Below are 14,662 nucleotides of genomic sequence, written 5' to 3'. Positions count from 1 at the left end.
TTTAGATGTGTTCTCTATCTGAAAGAACCATGAAGTAGCTGGAAACTTCAGAAACTCTGATTAGAGAAAACAGAGCAAAATGTGCTTTAAGACATTGTCTCTGTATTGGTCTCTGGATTTGGTCCAAGAGGACAAAACCAAACACGATTAAACTAAAAGGACAACTAAAACCAAGAAGAATATCTCTCATCATTCCCCTATTAATTAAAGTACACATATGGTAGTATGTTAACTTAATTGTATTCAAGAACAGTAGACACTTGCAAATTACACAAAAACATATCCACTTAACAGTTCAGACGCACAAAATAACTTAGTCGAGACCATTAATAATAGTTATCCAGCTGATCCACATATTTAAATGTGGATCATTACTTAATAAGACGACGAGCGGAGGCCCCGTTTTTTGTATGCCTGGTACCACCTAGGATTAGATAATCGCCATAGTCTATGAACACCTAAACGACGCTTAAGCTTCTTAGAACGCTGCTCATTACTCAGAGCTTTTCCTCCACCAGGGAGATAATGCATAGATTCCTCCTCAGTATTCATAGCTTTTTCTCCACTCCAATAATCACCCCGGAGTCTCAAGAGTCCCGTAGTCATATTGATAATTCTTCTAACAATAGCTTTGCGATCAACCGGCTCACCAATCCGAGCCTTTTCCAAGTCCTTATAAGTTATGTAGACAAATGTAGTTTTGGTGTTGAGACTCGCATTCGGCGGCTCCACATCTTCAATCGCCACTTGCACAATCTCCAACTGGGACAGATAGTGCTGCAGAAACAAAACCACAGTTACTACTAATAGTGAGTGCCAATATCATTTTGATATGCAAACAAATGAAAGAGAGAGAAAAAAACCATTACAACTGTAAGAGACCTATCGTGAGCAACAAGTGTAAGTTCCAAATATAGACGAATCCAATCATTGTCTCGTAACTCTGATTCCTTCACCTGCAAGGTTTGTTAATAAAACATAGTATATCACTACTAGGCAAAAGCAAAAACCACAAGTGAAAACAACAACAAAAAAAAAGAAACCACAAGTGAGTGAGTGTCTTTAGTTATTACCAGCTGAAACCGTTTTCTATCATTGAAGGCAATCTCTAAAGGCCAATCAGGCAATTCATCATTGTCCATATAATCATACTCTGATTCGCTATGGGGACGTAGGAAAGGCACATTGGTGGTCACTATGCAACATTAACCAGCAAGTGTTATATGTAGTGGAAAACTACCACAAGTCAAGTGACTCAAGTAAAGTTGCATCTTTACCTCGAGGTCTAGCAATGGTGCACCTCACGTCTAAACTGCCAAGACGGTGTTCATGAACTAGAACCTGAAAGGTTTGCTGCAAACCGCTATCTGGAACGCGTGCAGCCAAAGTAATGTAGTAAGAGGAAGCACCGCAATTAATTCTCATGTTGAAACTCTTTAGGGTATCGAGCTGCAAATTTTTCCCCTGACAGATGGATAAAGAAATTGAGAATGTAATTTGGTATCATAATAATTAAAAGTTACAGCATATCGATTAAAAAAGCTCTTTTCTTTTTGTTTACCTCCAACAAATTGTAACGGTGAAGCCCCACCATAGCATAAAATTTGACCAAGGAACCATAAGGATACTTTGCATACTTGCCTTCACAGTCGAAGTGAAGAAGCCTATGGAGATTGTATGATATTGGAATACCGTCGGGATAATCGAAACCCTGAGACCCATTAGAGAAAATAATCAATCAATTAATCAATACCTTTAACATTGTAAGAAAGGAACACTAGTCATTTACAAAGAACACTAGCTAAACAATAAGAAGATGAAAGAATTACATCAGATTCATTCCTCTGCGGACGACTTATCTGCTTTGTATATCCGAACCGACGACTCATCTTTTTTCTCCTCCTCGTCAAGTTTGAAATTTAGCGGCGGATGATTTAGGTTTGCTTGGCGAAGAAGGATTCATTCATGGGCTTCCGTTGGGCCTTCTCAACTTCAAATCTCATCAACAAAAAAGGAGGGAAAAACGAACCCATTACATACATAATTATCGAATCTTGGTGGTGTCTTCAAAAAACTCTCTTTACTATGGCTTGTTAAGTAAAATCGTCTTGTGATGTGAGTTGTTGTTACTTGAATCGTTTTTGGTTAATGGGTCTTATTCTGAAATTTCTGTGGAGATTAGTTAAGATTTTAATGTGAGAAATTATCAAAAATCAGAATTGTGCAGATCCTTCCTGTGGATTATGCCATTGCTAAAAATAGTTAGACACTTCAAGAATGTCTGATAATTATTGTCTCCATAGTCTCTCCTTGACTTTCTCACAGAAAAAAAAAACATTTTGGAAAACAGAAAACTACCCTTTTGAAGAACTCTTCATGGAAAGTGATGGCCGGTCAAGACCAGCTCAAACACATTTGTCCAAACACGACTAAACTAAACAATAGTGTTTATATGTTGGGATTAATTAAGGAGTAGAATGGGAAATAAAAAAGACAACTAAAAACGTCTAAAACCAAGAAGAATGTGTTAATTGTTTGTATTCAAAAACAGTAGATACTTATAAATTAAGTTAAGTTAATTGTTTGTATTCAAAAACAGTAGATACTTATAAATTACACAAAATAACTTAGTCGACCATTAATCATAGTTTAGCAGCTGATCCACATCATTACTTAATCAGCCGATCTCAATAAATGGCTAGTCATTACGCAGGCGACGAACGGAGGCCACGGGATTTGTATACCTGGTACCACCTAGGATTAGACAATCGCCAAAGTCTATGAACACCTAAACGACGCTTAAGCATTTTAGAACGCTGCTCATTATTCAGAGCTTTTCCTCCACCAGGGAGATGCATAGATTCCTCCTCCTCAGTATTCATAGCTTTTTCTCCACTCCAATAATCACCCCGGAGTCTCAAGATTCCCGTACTCATATTGATGATTCTTCTAACAATAGCTTTGCGATCAACCGGCTCACCAATCCGAGCCTTTGCCAAGTCCTTATAAGTTATGTAGACAAATGTAGTTTTGGTGTTGAGACTCGCATTCGGCGGCTCCACATCTTCAATCACCACTTGCACAATCTCCAACTTGGACAGATAGTGCTGCAGAAACAAAACCATATCGTGTTAATTAAGTTATTACCAATTGTGGCACACTATCATATTGAAATGCAAACAAATGGAAGAGAGAAAAAACCCTTACAACTGTAAGAGACCTATCGTGAGCAACAAGTGTAAGTTCCAAATATAGACGAATCCAATCATTGTCTCGTAACTCTGATTCCTTCACCTGCAAGGTTTGTCAATAATAAAAAAAAAGGTTTGTCAATAAAAACATGAATCACTACGCAAAATCAAAACCACATGTGTCTTTATTGGTTCAAGCATTTCAAATGATTAATATATCCATATGAGATTATGAATAACATAGGATTAAGTATTTATAGATTATAGAACATTTGATAAGGTTTTTGAAATTAATGATTCAATAACACATAGTTTGCTTGTCCAAATGTATTAAAATTCATTAACAAACCTCCTAATCAATAATAATAATCTTACCAGGTGAAACCGTTTTCTATCATTGAAAGCAATCTCTGAAGGCCAATTAGGCAATTCATCATTGTCCATATAATCATAGGCTAATTCGCTATGCCGACCTAGGAAAGGCTCGCTGGTGGTCACTATGCAACATTAACCCGCAAGTATAATTAGATGTAGTGGAAAACTGCCACAAGTAAAAGTGACTGATCAACTAAAGTCACATGTTTAATTACCTCGAGGTCTCGCAACGGTGCACGTCACGTCTAAACTGCCAAGACGCTCTTCGTGAACTAGAACCTGAAAGATTTGCTGCAAACCGCTATCTGGAACGCGTGCAGCCAAAGTTATGTAGTAAGAGGAAGCACCGCAATTAATTCTCATGTTGAAACTCTTTAGGGTATCGAGCTGCAAGTTTTTCCCCTGACAGATGGATAAAGAATTTGAGAATGTAAATTGGTACCATAATAATAGTTACACTTACACCATATCGATTAAAAAAGCACTTTTTTGAATTACCTCCAACAAATTGTAACGATGAAGCCCCACCATTGCATAAAACTTGACCAAGGAACCATAAGGATACTTAGGATACTTACCTTCACACTCGAAGTGACGAAATCTCTGGAGAGTGTTCCAGTTGGGATAATCGAAACCCTAAGACCCATTAGAGAAAATAATCACTCAATCAATCAGTAACCTTACACATTGTGACAAAGGAACATTAGTCATTTACAACGAACACAATCTAAACAATAGGAAGATGAAAGAATTACATCAGATACATTCCTCGTCAAGTTTGAAATTTAGCGGCGGGTGATTTTGATCGATTTAGGTTTGCTTGGTGAAGAAGGATTCATTCCTGGGCTTCAGTTGGGCCTTCTCAACTTCAAATCTCATATAGGGAGAAAAAAACGAACCCATTATCTTCAAGGAAAAAATAATGGTTCAATAAGTTTTAAATTTTTATAAGATCATTTATATACAATTTTATTTTAATTAATGTATTTATTATTAATTTTAGAATTTTAGCTATTTTGGACGAATCTAGATCATAGTCGGAACATTTTTTGGTTTATGGATCTTATTTTTAAATCTGTATGAAGATTAGTTAAGATTTTGATATGAGAAACGATTAAAAAATCACAATTTTGCAGATCCTTCCTTTAGATTATTACTTACTAAAAATATAGAGACACTTCAAGAATGTCTGATAATCATCTTGGTGGCGTAATCTCTCCTTGACTTTTTCTCAGAAAATTGTCTTTTCAAATTGTCTTTGTGAGAATGTGAAGCCTAATTCCTATATCAATGACACATGTTCATAATTTTCAAAAATATTTAAACTTTTTTTTTTTTTTATATGTTTTGTTTAGACATCTGAGTTTTTTAAAATATCTTCATGAAAAAAGTGATGGTTGGTTTTATTCGAGATCAGCTCAAACACATTATTTGTTGGGCATATGTTTCTTCTTATCTAACGAGTGCTATAATGGTTATCCGTCATTGGGAAGCTAGATACATTCCACTTTTTGCTGAGCAGCCATGTTGATCTAGACATGTTTGACAAGGATGAAGATGTCGTAAAGGGACATGTGTGCTACGGTACTACACTTCATGAAGCCTTAAAACACATTGAAAGAGAATGCATTTCGGAAGAACTCCCACGGTATCGTCAGTTTAATTATTGTCATCATCCTCAAGAGTGTTAATGAGCGAACGCACAAAATAAAGTTTGTTCTAAAGTTTTAATACTTTGTACAAGGCTTTAGTGCACCTTCACATTCAGCCTATTGGTGTGGCTTTGGTTGTTTTCTCAGAGTTGTGGCGTCTTGGAGATGTAAGATTAATTCAATTCTTACTTTCTTTGCCTTATCTTCAACATATTTAAGTTGTTTTGTGCAGCACATATACGGAATTCCGCACATATACTATAGCCCCCTATCAGAGAATACTCAGTTCACGGGGTATCATGACGTAGTGATTATTAAGGTAGAAATGTTAAGGGCGAACATGTGGCGTTGTACAAACTGAGAAACGGCCCAGAAGTTGGTGATGGTGGGTGCGTTAGGGTTTCCCTCGAAGTAATGTACATGGTAGTTGGTGCTCAGAGTAAGGATGTCGATATGGTTTGGCCCACCCCAACACCAAGACATCTTCTTTCGGATGTGTGTTTCGTTTAACTCTGTCTTCATCTTTCCTCGGTGTAGGTTTTTTTGGCTGAGACCCGTATCATAATCATTTTTGGCAAAATTCTAATGAGATCAAACTCGATATAAAGTTTGAAAGAAAATTGCTTGCTGTTTGAATTTAGGGACAATTGGTTAGAAAATCTTTAGATAATTCTGTTTTGGCTAAAAAATAAATAACTTTGAGAAAACTAATAATTTTGGGGTGTGAGATTACAGGAATAGCCCTGCTCAAAAAAAGTATAGTATACGGTTGAGCTTTTTGAAAATCCAAAATAAATAACTTGAGAAAACTAATAATTTTTTCTATTGTTGGTATAAATTGGTCGCTTTAAAAGGTTATTTTACCACATTTAAAAAAAAAAAACTACGAACTGTTGGAACAAGTATAAAGACAAAAAATTTGATGGTGGACTCAAATTCTCATATATGACGAGTGACAACAAACCCTATATATTTTACAAACATAAAAGAGTCTTATATATCAACCACATTACATGTTTTATTGTTTTCCACCCAAATTTACACATCTCTTATTCCTTTTAAGTAAACAAAAACATCAATGAGGAAGATGATGCTCTCTAATAGAGAAAAAATCAGCTTACATCTCCAAACACTTTCTGAGAGTCCCTATAGGTAACATCATCTGCCTTGTGCTTCTTTCTCTTTGTTTTGTTTGCCTCCTAACTTGTCAAGTGTGTTCTCGTGGACGAGCTGCCCAGAGAGAACTAAGAGCGCGCAGCCTGTGGAAGTATTCTCCTAGAGCGAGCAAGCCTCGAGCAGCCTGTCTTGTCGTCAATATCTTACTCATTTGCTGCAGAGTCTGCTGTCTCAGATGATCCGCCTGTTCCAATAGAGTCAGAGATTCTGTTTGTGAAATCAATGCTCACAAGTTTCTAATCAAAGCAAATACACCTAGCTATAATGACGATAAGAAGAAAGAGTATATATGAGTGCGTTACCTGGTTCACAAAACTCTCCAATGCTTGAAGATTCTCCATGGCCGAAACCATTTGAACCCCGTGATTCGCAGACTCGATAACTTCTATCTGAAATGCTATGCTTTCGACCAAACCCTGCTGAAGTTTATCTAAGCCTTGAGAGAGAGCCTCCTCTGCTTGCTGAGACGATTGTTGGAGGTTACGCACCGCCAAGAGTTGCTGATCGGTTAAGGGCTCAACGTATGGCATCACAACCTAGACAACAATAAAATGGTTGAGCATTTTTTCTCAAGAGTAAAAAGACTAACGTGTAAAAGTAAAAAAAAAAAAGGTTTACATTTAAAAGCTCGGATGGGCGGAAACCTCCAATCCATTGGAAGAAGCGTTCAGTTGAAGTTCGCCACATTCCCGACATCAAGAAGAACACATCAGCCTTTGCAGCATCAGCTTTCATGCGGAAGAGATTTGCGTAGTGGTTCAAGCAAGTATCTACCAGCATTTTGAGCTCAATGTCACCTATATGAGCTTGGAGCGCTGTTCGAATCTCACTAACTCTCCTGTTTTGCTCTTCTAGCCAGTGTGTGTATTCCATCTCAAATGCAGCAATACCTGCAAAAAATTATCATTAAGAAAATTACTTATTTATCTACTGAGGAGTAAGAGATTAAGAGATAAAGCAATGCTAATATATGCTTATTTAGTGATACAAACACCAACCTGAGTTCATGTTCCCAGCTGGTCCTATATAACTAGTATCTGAAGAATTGCGTACGCATAATCCCTAAAACAAGCCAAAAGAATCACTGAGTCAATATGAATCAGATAAAGTTTGATGAACACACAACAAAGAAACAAGCTTGTGCTAACCTGTTGCCTAGCTCTAACAAGTTCCTGCTCGAGCTGTGACAACTTTAACCGACTTTCTTCTAACTGTTGCACATGAGCCTACAGGCACAGTCATAACTTTGCATAAGCTTTCCTTTTTATCATTACCACAAGAGAAAATCCCACCAAGGGACCTTTCTTTCTTACCTTCTTTCTCAAACGACTTTTGCGAGCAGCTTCTCGGTTCTGAGCCAAACGCCGTTTCATCTGTGCATACAGAAGGAACAACAATTCATGTCATCACGCCGTGTCTCTTCCTCTAAAGATTAAAATGAAGAAGGAGAAGTTTATGAAGTCTTCGAAACAAAAGGTATAAAGTAGCCTTAAAATGCTAAAGTCTACCTTATCATTGATCCGGTCTTCGTCCTGATCATTATTACTAGAAGGTTCTGCTTCAACAGAGTTATTATTATACACAGAAGTATAATTCGCCTGCACATAATTGACCATCAATTACCAAACAAACAACACTTATAAATCTAAAGCATGAATAAGGAAATAAAGAATATCTCACTCTATTGTTATCATCTGCTTCTGGTCTAGCATCCACCTCAAGAGTTGTTGAAGAACTCTGATTGTTATTCTGATTACTACTAAGATTATTGTTGATATCTGATTTGAAAGGATTCTCCCAACCAGATAACTGTTGAAATGGTTCATACATCCCCATGTCTCTCAATGATACAACTTGAGTAGTAGAAGAAGAAGAGCTCATCATCTGTAAATCAACAATTACAGACTCAAGCTTATTGAATTCAAGAAACAGATTCTCTAGCTCAGCTTTCAATAGATATAGATCCAATCGACATCCTTAAAATTACACTACTCACTAACATAACCATAAACAGTTTTAGCTATAAAGGTTGAAACTTTATACAACCCAACACTCCAAAAACGAGACTTTTGAAGAAACATAGCCAAATAGAGCTATACCCATGAAACTAGAAAGTTGCAACATTTAAAAACTAAAATTGGAAATTTTATAGATTTCACAAAGCAAAAGAAAACATCAGAAACAGAAACCAACCTCCATTGACAAGCAGAGAAGAAATTCATCACAAGCTCGAGAGATGAAGAATGAATCTTCGCATTCTAAAGGAATATTCCGATCAAACGGTGATCACAAGAGAGAAGAGAAATGAAGAAAACTTTGGTCAAAACTTAGAGGTGAAGCGTATCCATCATTGAAAAAAGCAGAGATATTTATTTTTTTTCTAATATATTTTTTTGTGTTGTTTGCTTTTTTCTTCGTTGCTTTGATTAGTCCATGAGCGTAGAATAATAAGCAAGTTGAAGTAAACGAACGATGAAACGACAAAAGCATCATCACCGTGAGAAAACAAATCGAGAGATGATAAAGTTGAAGTCTTTCCCTCTATGCCAAAAGTTGACCTTATCATGCGCATTTTTATCTAAAATACGCGTGTGTTGATGACCTGGATTCTAATCGTCGGCCGACACGTCAGATGCTTGAGAGGAATATTCCGGACGCCTGCTCAGTCTGATTTACTTTATATTTTAACATAGAGAATCTGAATCTCATATATATGTGATTTGTTTTTTTTTTTTTTTTACATCATATATGTGATTTTTTATGATTTGAAAAACATATAAAATTATTTATCAAAACTTATAGTCGATTTATGATTCACATTAAATAATTAATATATAGTATCTCTTATTTTAAAAATAAAATAATATGTAAACAGACCGAAATCAGATAAATGTTGTATCTTGTTCGCAAAAATGTGAAATTATTTTGATTGACCAAACGAAAAGAAAAAGTTTCAAAATTTGATCTGAAAGTTAGATAGTTGACACTTTTGTTCTAAAAATCGGCTGTCTACGCGCTGATCAGAGGGGAACCGCAGCGATTTTGTCCAAATCGGTAAGAAAAATCGCTGATCCGATTATTTTTCCGCTTAGACCGCCTAGATGGCGCCTAGCCCAATTTTTTTTTTTTTTTTTTGATCTAAAATTTAAAAAGTCCACTTATATTCGTAATATGTATAAAACTCATAAATTTGAGCTTAAAATCTGGTTTTCATGTGTTTAATGCAATTTTAAAAATAATATTATTTAAATTTTTTAATTATAATAGATTAATATGTTTTTAAAACATTAAATAGCTCTAAAACTAATTCCCGATTAATTCCGGTTTAATCTCCGATTTTCTTGTTAGACGCTAGGCCCACCCTCACCATCCGACTATCGCCTAGCTATTTTTGAACACGGGTTGACACCATGCCTTTGAGTTTTTTTACCATGATATCACTACCGTTTGGTTAAGTATATGTTACATTAATAACGATTTTAATATAGTTGATATTATCTCTATTTTAATTTAGTTGTCGTTTAAGAAATTTTTACGTATACAAGAAAATTAATTTTTTTGTTGTATTCCTATTTAATGTATTGTTTTATTTGATATATCAATTAATAAGTTAAAAGAATATAGAAAAATTTAGAAAAATTTATCAAAAATTTGCATTAAAAAATAAAAAACAACTAATTTGAAACAAAATTTAACTTTTAAAACAATAATTAATTTGAAACGGAAAGAGTAGTTTATTTGTAGAAATATTTAAAATAATTGTTAATTATTTTTTATTCGGGAATTATATTACTTTTCCTAGAAATTAGGTCGCATTTTGTGGAACAAGAGTGCAAGATTAATACTTTAATCAAATTATTCTCTTTATTTGGAGGGTCTCAGTGCTATGCAGTGGCATCTTTTAACTTAACCCCTCCTTGGCTTAGTGAGTAATAATTGGGCCTTTAGTGACCTACCCAATTGGCCAATTCTAAGAAAATGATTATTTTTGTTATTTCGTTTTGTGCCTAATACAATATTGATTCTTTAGTTAGCTTGGTGCCACTTGTCTAATAAAATCTGCGTTTCGACAGAGACAAATACGTAAAATAAGTGGGGCTTTTGGTTTGGCTTTTATAAAGATTTCATATATATCATATTCTTTTTCAATCCTTATAATACGATTAAAAACGTATTGATCAATGACATGCAAAAAGGAAAAATACCGAAACTAAATGAATCTGTTTCTTCTAGAATTATGATTTCCTTAAATCTACTAAGCGGTTTTTGACATGACGTTTCCTTACATGTTAAAGTTAAAATACAACATATTTCAAATTTTGATCAGTGTGCAGTGTGCACTAACTAACAAAAGAAAGAAAATCAATGTTTTCATAGATAACCAAACACAACGGAGCAGAAAGGCCTAAAGAGGAAAGTTGGGCTTAGCTCGTAAAACCCATAAGATTTGTTGAATATTCTCACATGGCAAGTGCACGTGAGAAAAGCAAGCTAAGTCTCTCTGTGATCGCTTTTTAGGCTCCTCGTCACCACTATGCACAAGTTTCGTTCGTGTATGGTGACATATTATTGTCGTTAACCCTAATAATTTTGGTGTTTTCTTTATTTATTTTGTTATAAAACATCTATAGATTTCGGACCGAGACTAAAATATGGGTAAATTTACCACTGAAAAAGTGTACATTGACGTTGTAATAAAGATAACTTAATATAATTCTGCTAGTAATTCACCATCATTATTTGCTAAATCCCTCCAGAAATCATTGATCCGACAAAATTTTCTGATGGAATTTTCCATGAAATTTTGTGTTCAAGAACTAAGACTTAAGGATAGTTTATGCATAAAAGTGTTTTGTGTTGATGTAAAAACATAGAATAAGATGAAAAATCCTATTAGAAAATCGATTTTTGTAGCATATTCAGCATTCGAAATGCTGGTATACGAATAATTTGTATATTTTGGCAATCGACCACTATTACGGGTGTAAAAGCACTACACCAACAAGAATAGAATTTATTGTTCAAATATTTTTTTAGACGATCTATTATCCACTTGATAAGAAAGTTCAAGTATGTACTTAATATTCTGTTTTAATGATTTATTTTTTGGCAAAAATAATTAAAAACTGGTTGAAATTCTTTAAACGATCATTTCTCAGCCGAACAATTAGTTTCTATTAGTCGTTTATTATCTTAAGTAATTTGACCAATCCGATATTTTCCAATAATATAATTTGTTCATTACATTTGGCTATTCCAGTTTGCATCAAATTCTGATGTTACCCATATAGATAGATTAGATACTATAGTTATCTATACTTAAATCAGATAACTACGTGACCCTCTGGATTTGCCACGGGAAAGAGAGATGCTGGTCTGCTAATAAATTAGCATATATTGTAACTCCGACCCTTCATTTCCTTGTTTATATACGTATTGGTCCTAATTAAACTTATTATGCTTAAAAATTAAACTAATACGTTAGATTTTATTTTTCTCTTATCCTTTGGGCTTTGGCTAACTTGACATACTTACGTCTGGAAATTTTTGTTTTGAAGTTTTGAAAAAAGAGAAAATTACATGATTTAGCTTGTTTGGAATAGTTAAGAAAATCTACTCAATTAATTTGGAAGAATTTTCAAAATTTTCCTTTAAAAATGGTACTTGACTATGTGAGTAAAATATTTTGTTGTTTTAGCATTAAAATCCAGGAACGAGCTGCAGGGTTTAAGAAACTCTTTATAGCTTTATAAAATCTCCACTCTAAATACTTGTTCAAAACCACACAATAATAAAAAAAAGAATCATAAATAAAATCACACGATAAACACTATAGTATTAAACATAAATTGCAAACAAGTAAGTACTAACAATTTAAAAAAAAAAAAAAAAAAAAAAAAAAAAGTACTAACACAAAATGACAAAAGATAGTTCCAACGTTTTATTCGTTATATTAATTTGTTTAATTTTTTGACGTGACCATCATAGCTTATATATTATTCCGTGATCATAAGATCAAAAACTTTAGCAGAGTTTTTCTTGGTGCTTAGCTTTCCAAAGAACCACCGGCCGGATCCTCCACCGTTCTCTTCGATTCCACCGGCGGTACTTGTGGCCGCGGTTGCCATCATACTCTTCATGTTCTCTCTATGAAACTTCCTCACCGTGTAAGCCTCCGCCATAGCCATCCCTCCTAGTCCCGATCCGTCTAGCGACATATTCGAAAAGTTCACAGTAGAAAAATATAATGGTAATTAAGAAAAGAGATGCAAATAGAGACAAAGAGGTGATAAAATGTAAAAAGAATTTGGTGAAAGCTGAGTGTGGTTTGGAATTTAAGAGGGAGGGGTTCGGATGAATATATAGATAAATTTGTGGGTCCATTTTAGTTGAATTTATTTCCTCTGTTTCCCACTTCTTATTATACGTGCATTGTTTTGACAGCTATTATACGTAGTTACGTACACAAATAGTGGGAATCTAAAATCCCTAGTATTGATAATGTTATTGTTGCTTTAGTTTCAAGTGTTTCTATCGTCAGAGAGAATGGAAAAACAGTTTGGTTTACTCTATTATTGAAGCGTAAGAGGTTACATCGTCCTTTGTTGAGTGGTTGGCGATGATGAATTCATCAAAACAAATTTTAGAGTCGGAGACTTTAAATCGTACATTGTTTTCTTTTAAAGGTAAGATTACTATTTATATAAAGTGGACCATATAACTAAGTACTATATTTCCCCTTATCTTTTGTCGGCAGAACTATAGGTAATCATTTATAAACTATCGAAATATATTTTCTTTCATGAATGCGATGGCGTAACAAAAATTATACACATTTAGTGACCTAGTGCACATTGCGCCATACTCTCTTCGACTGTTGATCGGACAGCAAAACTACCATGCTAGCTATCGCAAGCAAATAATGTGTGATGATCAGAATTCTTCAATGCATATTCAAAACAATACTTGAAAAGTAATTATTAATAAATTAATAAATCAATCAATATTTTAGATTATTGCTTGTTAAACCTAAACGATTATTCCTCAAATTTGAGTGATGATTCCTGATCATTCAGCTACAATATCATATTCGTATAGTCATTACAAAGCAAATGGTGGCTTCTGTTTAATTGTTATCGACAGTAAAGAATTATCAGGCGACAAATACGACAATCTTTCATTAAAATAAAAACTTTTTTTTTGTTAAAATAAAAACTTAAAACGATAGTTGAAGATAAACAAAAATTAAAGAAAAAAATGGATTTGATGCAAATCCACGATAGATCCTGATATGATTACATCCACTTCTGTACTATATTATATATATAATGCAAAAAAAGTAAACGTATTTAGGTCAGTGTTTATAATTAATTAAACGTCACAAAGACGAAAACATTAAGCATCGCACTCTTTTATGTTTTATATTATTTATCAGAACGTCTAATGAGCAATGAACATAGCCCTTGTCGTGGATACTGTTCGTAAACCATATAAAGTGGTACAGAGAAACACTAAACACTAGCAATTAATTAGTTAGATACGTTTTATTACTCTAATTAATTAGATACTTAGGTTGATTTGATTAATCCAAATATTTAATGAGTCGTATTAGAGGTGCAACTACTAGAAAGAAAACAAAAACCCAACAGTTCCTAGAGAATAAACAAATATTGATACTTCAACTGCTTCAATTTTACCAGCCAAAGAGAATGATTTGATTTGTTCCAACGTTATCGAATTTGAATTCAAAACCATTACCACTTTTTTTCTTAAAGATAGTCTTTAACCTATAAAAACTATAAATCAAAAGACTCGTATACCTTTTATTACAAGAAAAAAAAAAACAATTCGTATAAATTGGCTAATGGTATCTTTATTTAATTTTACTTTTTACTCGGATTGTATATTATCAGGTTGTGAAATTAACCAGCTACTTTTGTTTTACATAAGGTAAATTAAAATTATTTTGCTTTTAAGCTACTGTGTCGTTGTTGCACAATAGAATATATAACGTTATTTACTGTATGATCGTGAGAAATACGATGTTATGGTGTGTTTGTCAAATTGTAGTTAAACCGTTTATCAAAAGAAGAAAAGAAGAAACATCTAATAAATTAAAATTATTTAGTTTTATTATATACTTTATATATATATATATATATATATATATATATATATGCACTTTTTTTGGTCGGGTATATATATATATACTCACTGCCCATTGGGATGAGTGGGTCGGTATCAACAGAAACTACCAATAAAATTTAT

General features: G+C 33.9%; 5 protein-coding genes across 5 annotated transcripts; 1 reads left to right on the top strand and 4 right to left on the bottom strand.

Annotated features, from left to right (window-relative positions):
- Window positions 1–155: 155 nt before the first annotated feature.
- On the bottom strand, window positions 156–1,911 carry LOC9326555 (UPF0725 protein EMB2204). Its single transcript, XM_021010738.1, has 6 exons — window positions 1,830–1,911; window positions 1,562–1,711; window positions 1,278–1,464; window positions 1,074–1,195; window positions 870–956; window positions 156–777 (listed from the first exon to the last, which is right to left on the bottom strand). Exons 1-6 carry the CDS (start codon window positions 1,887–1,889, stop codon window positions 376–378), a joined length of 1,008 nt encoding a protein of 335 aa, XP_020866397.1. The 5' UTR covers window positions 1,890–1,911; the 3' UTR covers window positions 156–375.
- A 710-nt stretch (window positions 1,912–2,621) lies between these two features.
- LOC9326554 (UPF0725 protein EMB2204) lies at window positions 2,622–4,277 on the bottom strand. The gene is made up of 6 exons (XM_021014345.1): window positions 4,269–4,277; window positions 4,065–4,202; window positions 3,782–3,968; window positions 3,567–3,688; window positions 3,208–3,294; window positions 2,622–3,107 (listed from the first exon to the last, which is right to left on the bottom strand). Exons 1-6 carry the CDS (start codon window positions 4,275–4,277, stop codon window positions 2,706–2,708), a joined length of 945 nt encoding a protein of 314 aa, XP_020870004.1. The 3' UTR covers window positions 2,622–2,705.
- Window positions 4,278–4,981: 704 nt separating this feature from the next.
- Window positions 4,982–6,042, top strand: LOC110225054. Its single transcript, XM_021013695.1, is given in 5 exon segments — window positions 4,982–5,245; window positions 5,247–5,288; window positions 5,290–5,385; window positions 5,451–5,550; window positions 5,553–6,042. Coding segments are annotated over 5 exon segments (555 nt in total). The 5' UTR covers window positions 4,982–5,104; the 3' UTR covers window positions 5,729–6,042.
- Window positions 6,043–6,125: 83 nt separating this feature from the next.
- Window positions 6,126–9,104, bottom strand: LOC9326553 (transcription factor TGA3). Its single transcript, XM_021013694.1, has 9 exons — window positions 8,588–9,104; window positions 8,075–8,278; window positions 7,903–7,992; window positions 7,708–7,767; window positions 7,543–7,620; window positions 7,393–7,456; window positions 7,013–7,284; window positions 6,697–6,930; window positions 6,126–6,578 (listed from the first exon to the last, which is right to left on the bottom strand). Exons 1-9 carry the CDS (start codon window positions 8,591–8,593, stop codon window positions 6,426–6,428), a joined length of 1,161 nt encoding a protein of 386 aa, XP_020869353.1. The 5' UTR covers window positions 8,594–9,104; the 3' UTR covers window positions 6,126–6,425.
- Window positions 9,105–12,302: 3,198 nt separating this feature from the next.
- On the bottom strand, window positions 12,303–12,740 carry LOC9329271. The gene has a single exon (XM_002890444.2). It carries the CDS (start codon window positions 12,610–12,612, stop codon window positions 12,391–12,393), a length of 222 nt encoding a protein of 73 aa, XP_002890490.1. The 5' UTR covers window positions 12,613–12,740; the 3' UTR covers window positions 12,303–12,390.
- Window positions 12,741–14,662: the final 1,922 nt, after the last annotated feature.

Source organism: Arabidopsis lyrata (assembly GCF_000004255.2).
Source record: "Arabidopsis lyrata subsp. lyrata unplaced genomic scaffold ARALYscaffold_1, whole genome shotgun sequence".
Taxonomy (NCBI): Eukaryota; Viridiplantae; Streptophyta; class Magnoliopsida; order Brassicales; family Brassicaceae; genus Arabidopsis; species Arabidopsis lyrata.
The sequence above is the reverse complement of the archived record's forward strand: the minus strand, read 5'-3'. Positions and strand labels throughout refer to the sequence as shown.

Bases quoted from the DNA above. Each gene is read 5' to 3' on its own strand.
- LOC9326554 (XM_021014345.1), bottom strand. The intron at 3,689-3,781 runs GTAATTAAACAT...AATGTTGCATAG, and splicing joins CACCGTTGCGAGACCTCGAG to TGACCACCAGCGAGCCTTTC. The intron at 3,295-3,566 runs GTAAGATTATTA...CAAACCTTGCAG, and splicing joins ATAGAAAACGGTTTCACCTG to GTGAAGGAATCAGAGTTACG.
- LOC9326553 (XM_021013694.1), bottom strand. The intron at 7,768-7,902 runs GTAGACTTTAGC...CTGTATGCACAG, and splicing joins AAGACCGGATCAATGATAAG to ATGAAACGGCGTTTGGCTCA. The intron at 6,579-6,696 runs GTAACGCACTCA...CTATTGGAACAG, and splicing joins TGGAGAGTTTTGTGAACCAG to GCGGATCATCTGAGACAGCA.
- LOC9329271 (XM_002890444.2), bottom strand. From the start codon at position 12,612: ATGTCGCTAGACGGATCGGGACTAGGAGGGATGGCTATGGCGGAGGCT.
- LOC9326555 (XM_021010738.1), bottom strand. From the start codon at position 1,889: ATGAGTCGTCGGTTCGGATATACAAAGCAGATAAGTCGTCCGCAGAGG. The intron at 1,712-1,829 runs GTAATTCTTTCA...AATGGGTCTCAG, and splicing joins CGCAGAGGAATGAATCTGAT to GGTTTCGATTATCCCGACGG. The intron at 1,465-1,561 runs GTAAACAAAAAG...TCCATCTGTCAG, and splicing joins ACCGTTACAATTTGTTGGAG to GGGAAAAATTTGCAGCTCGA.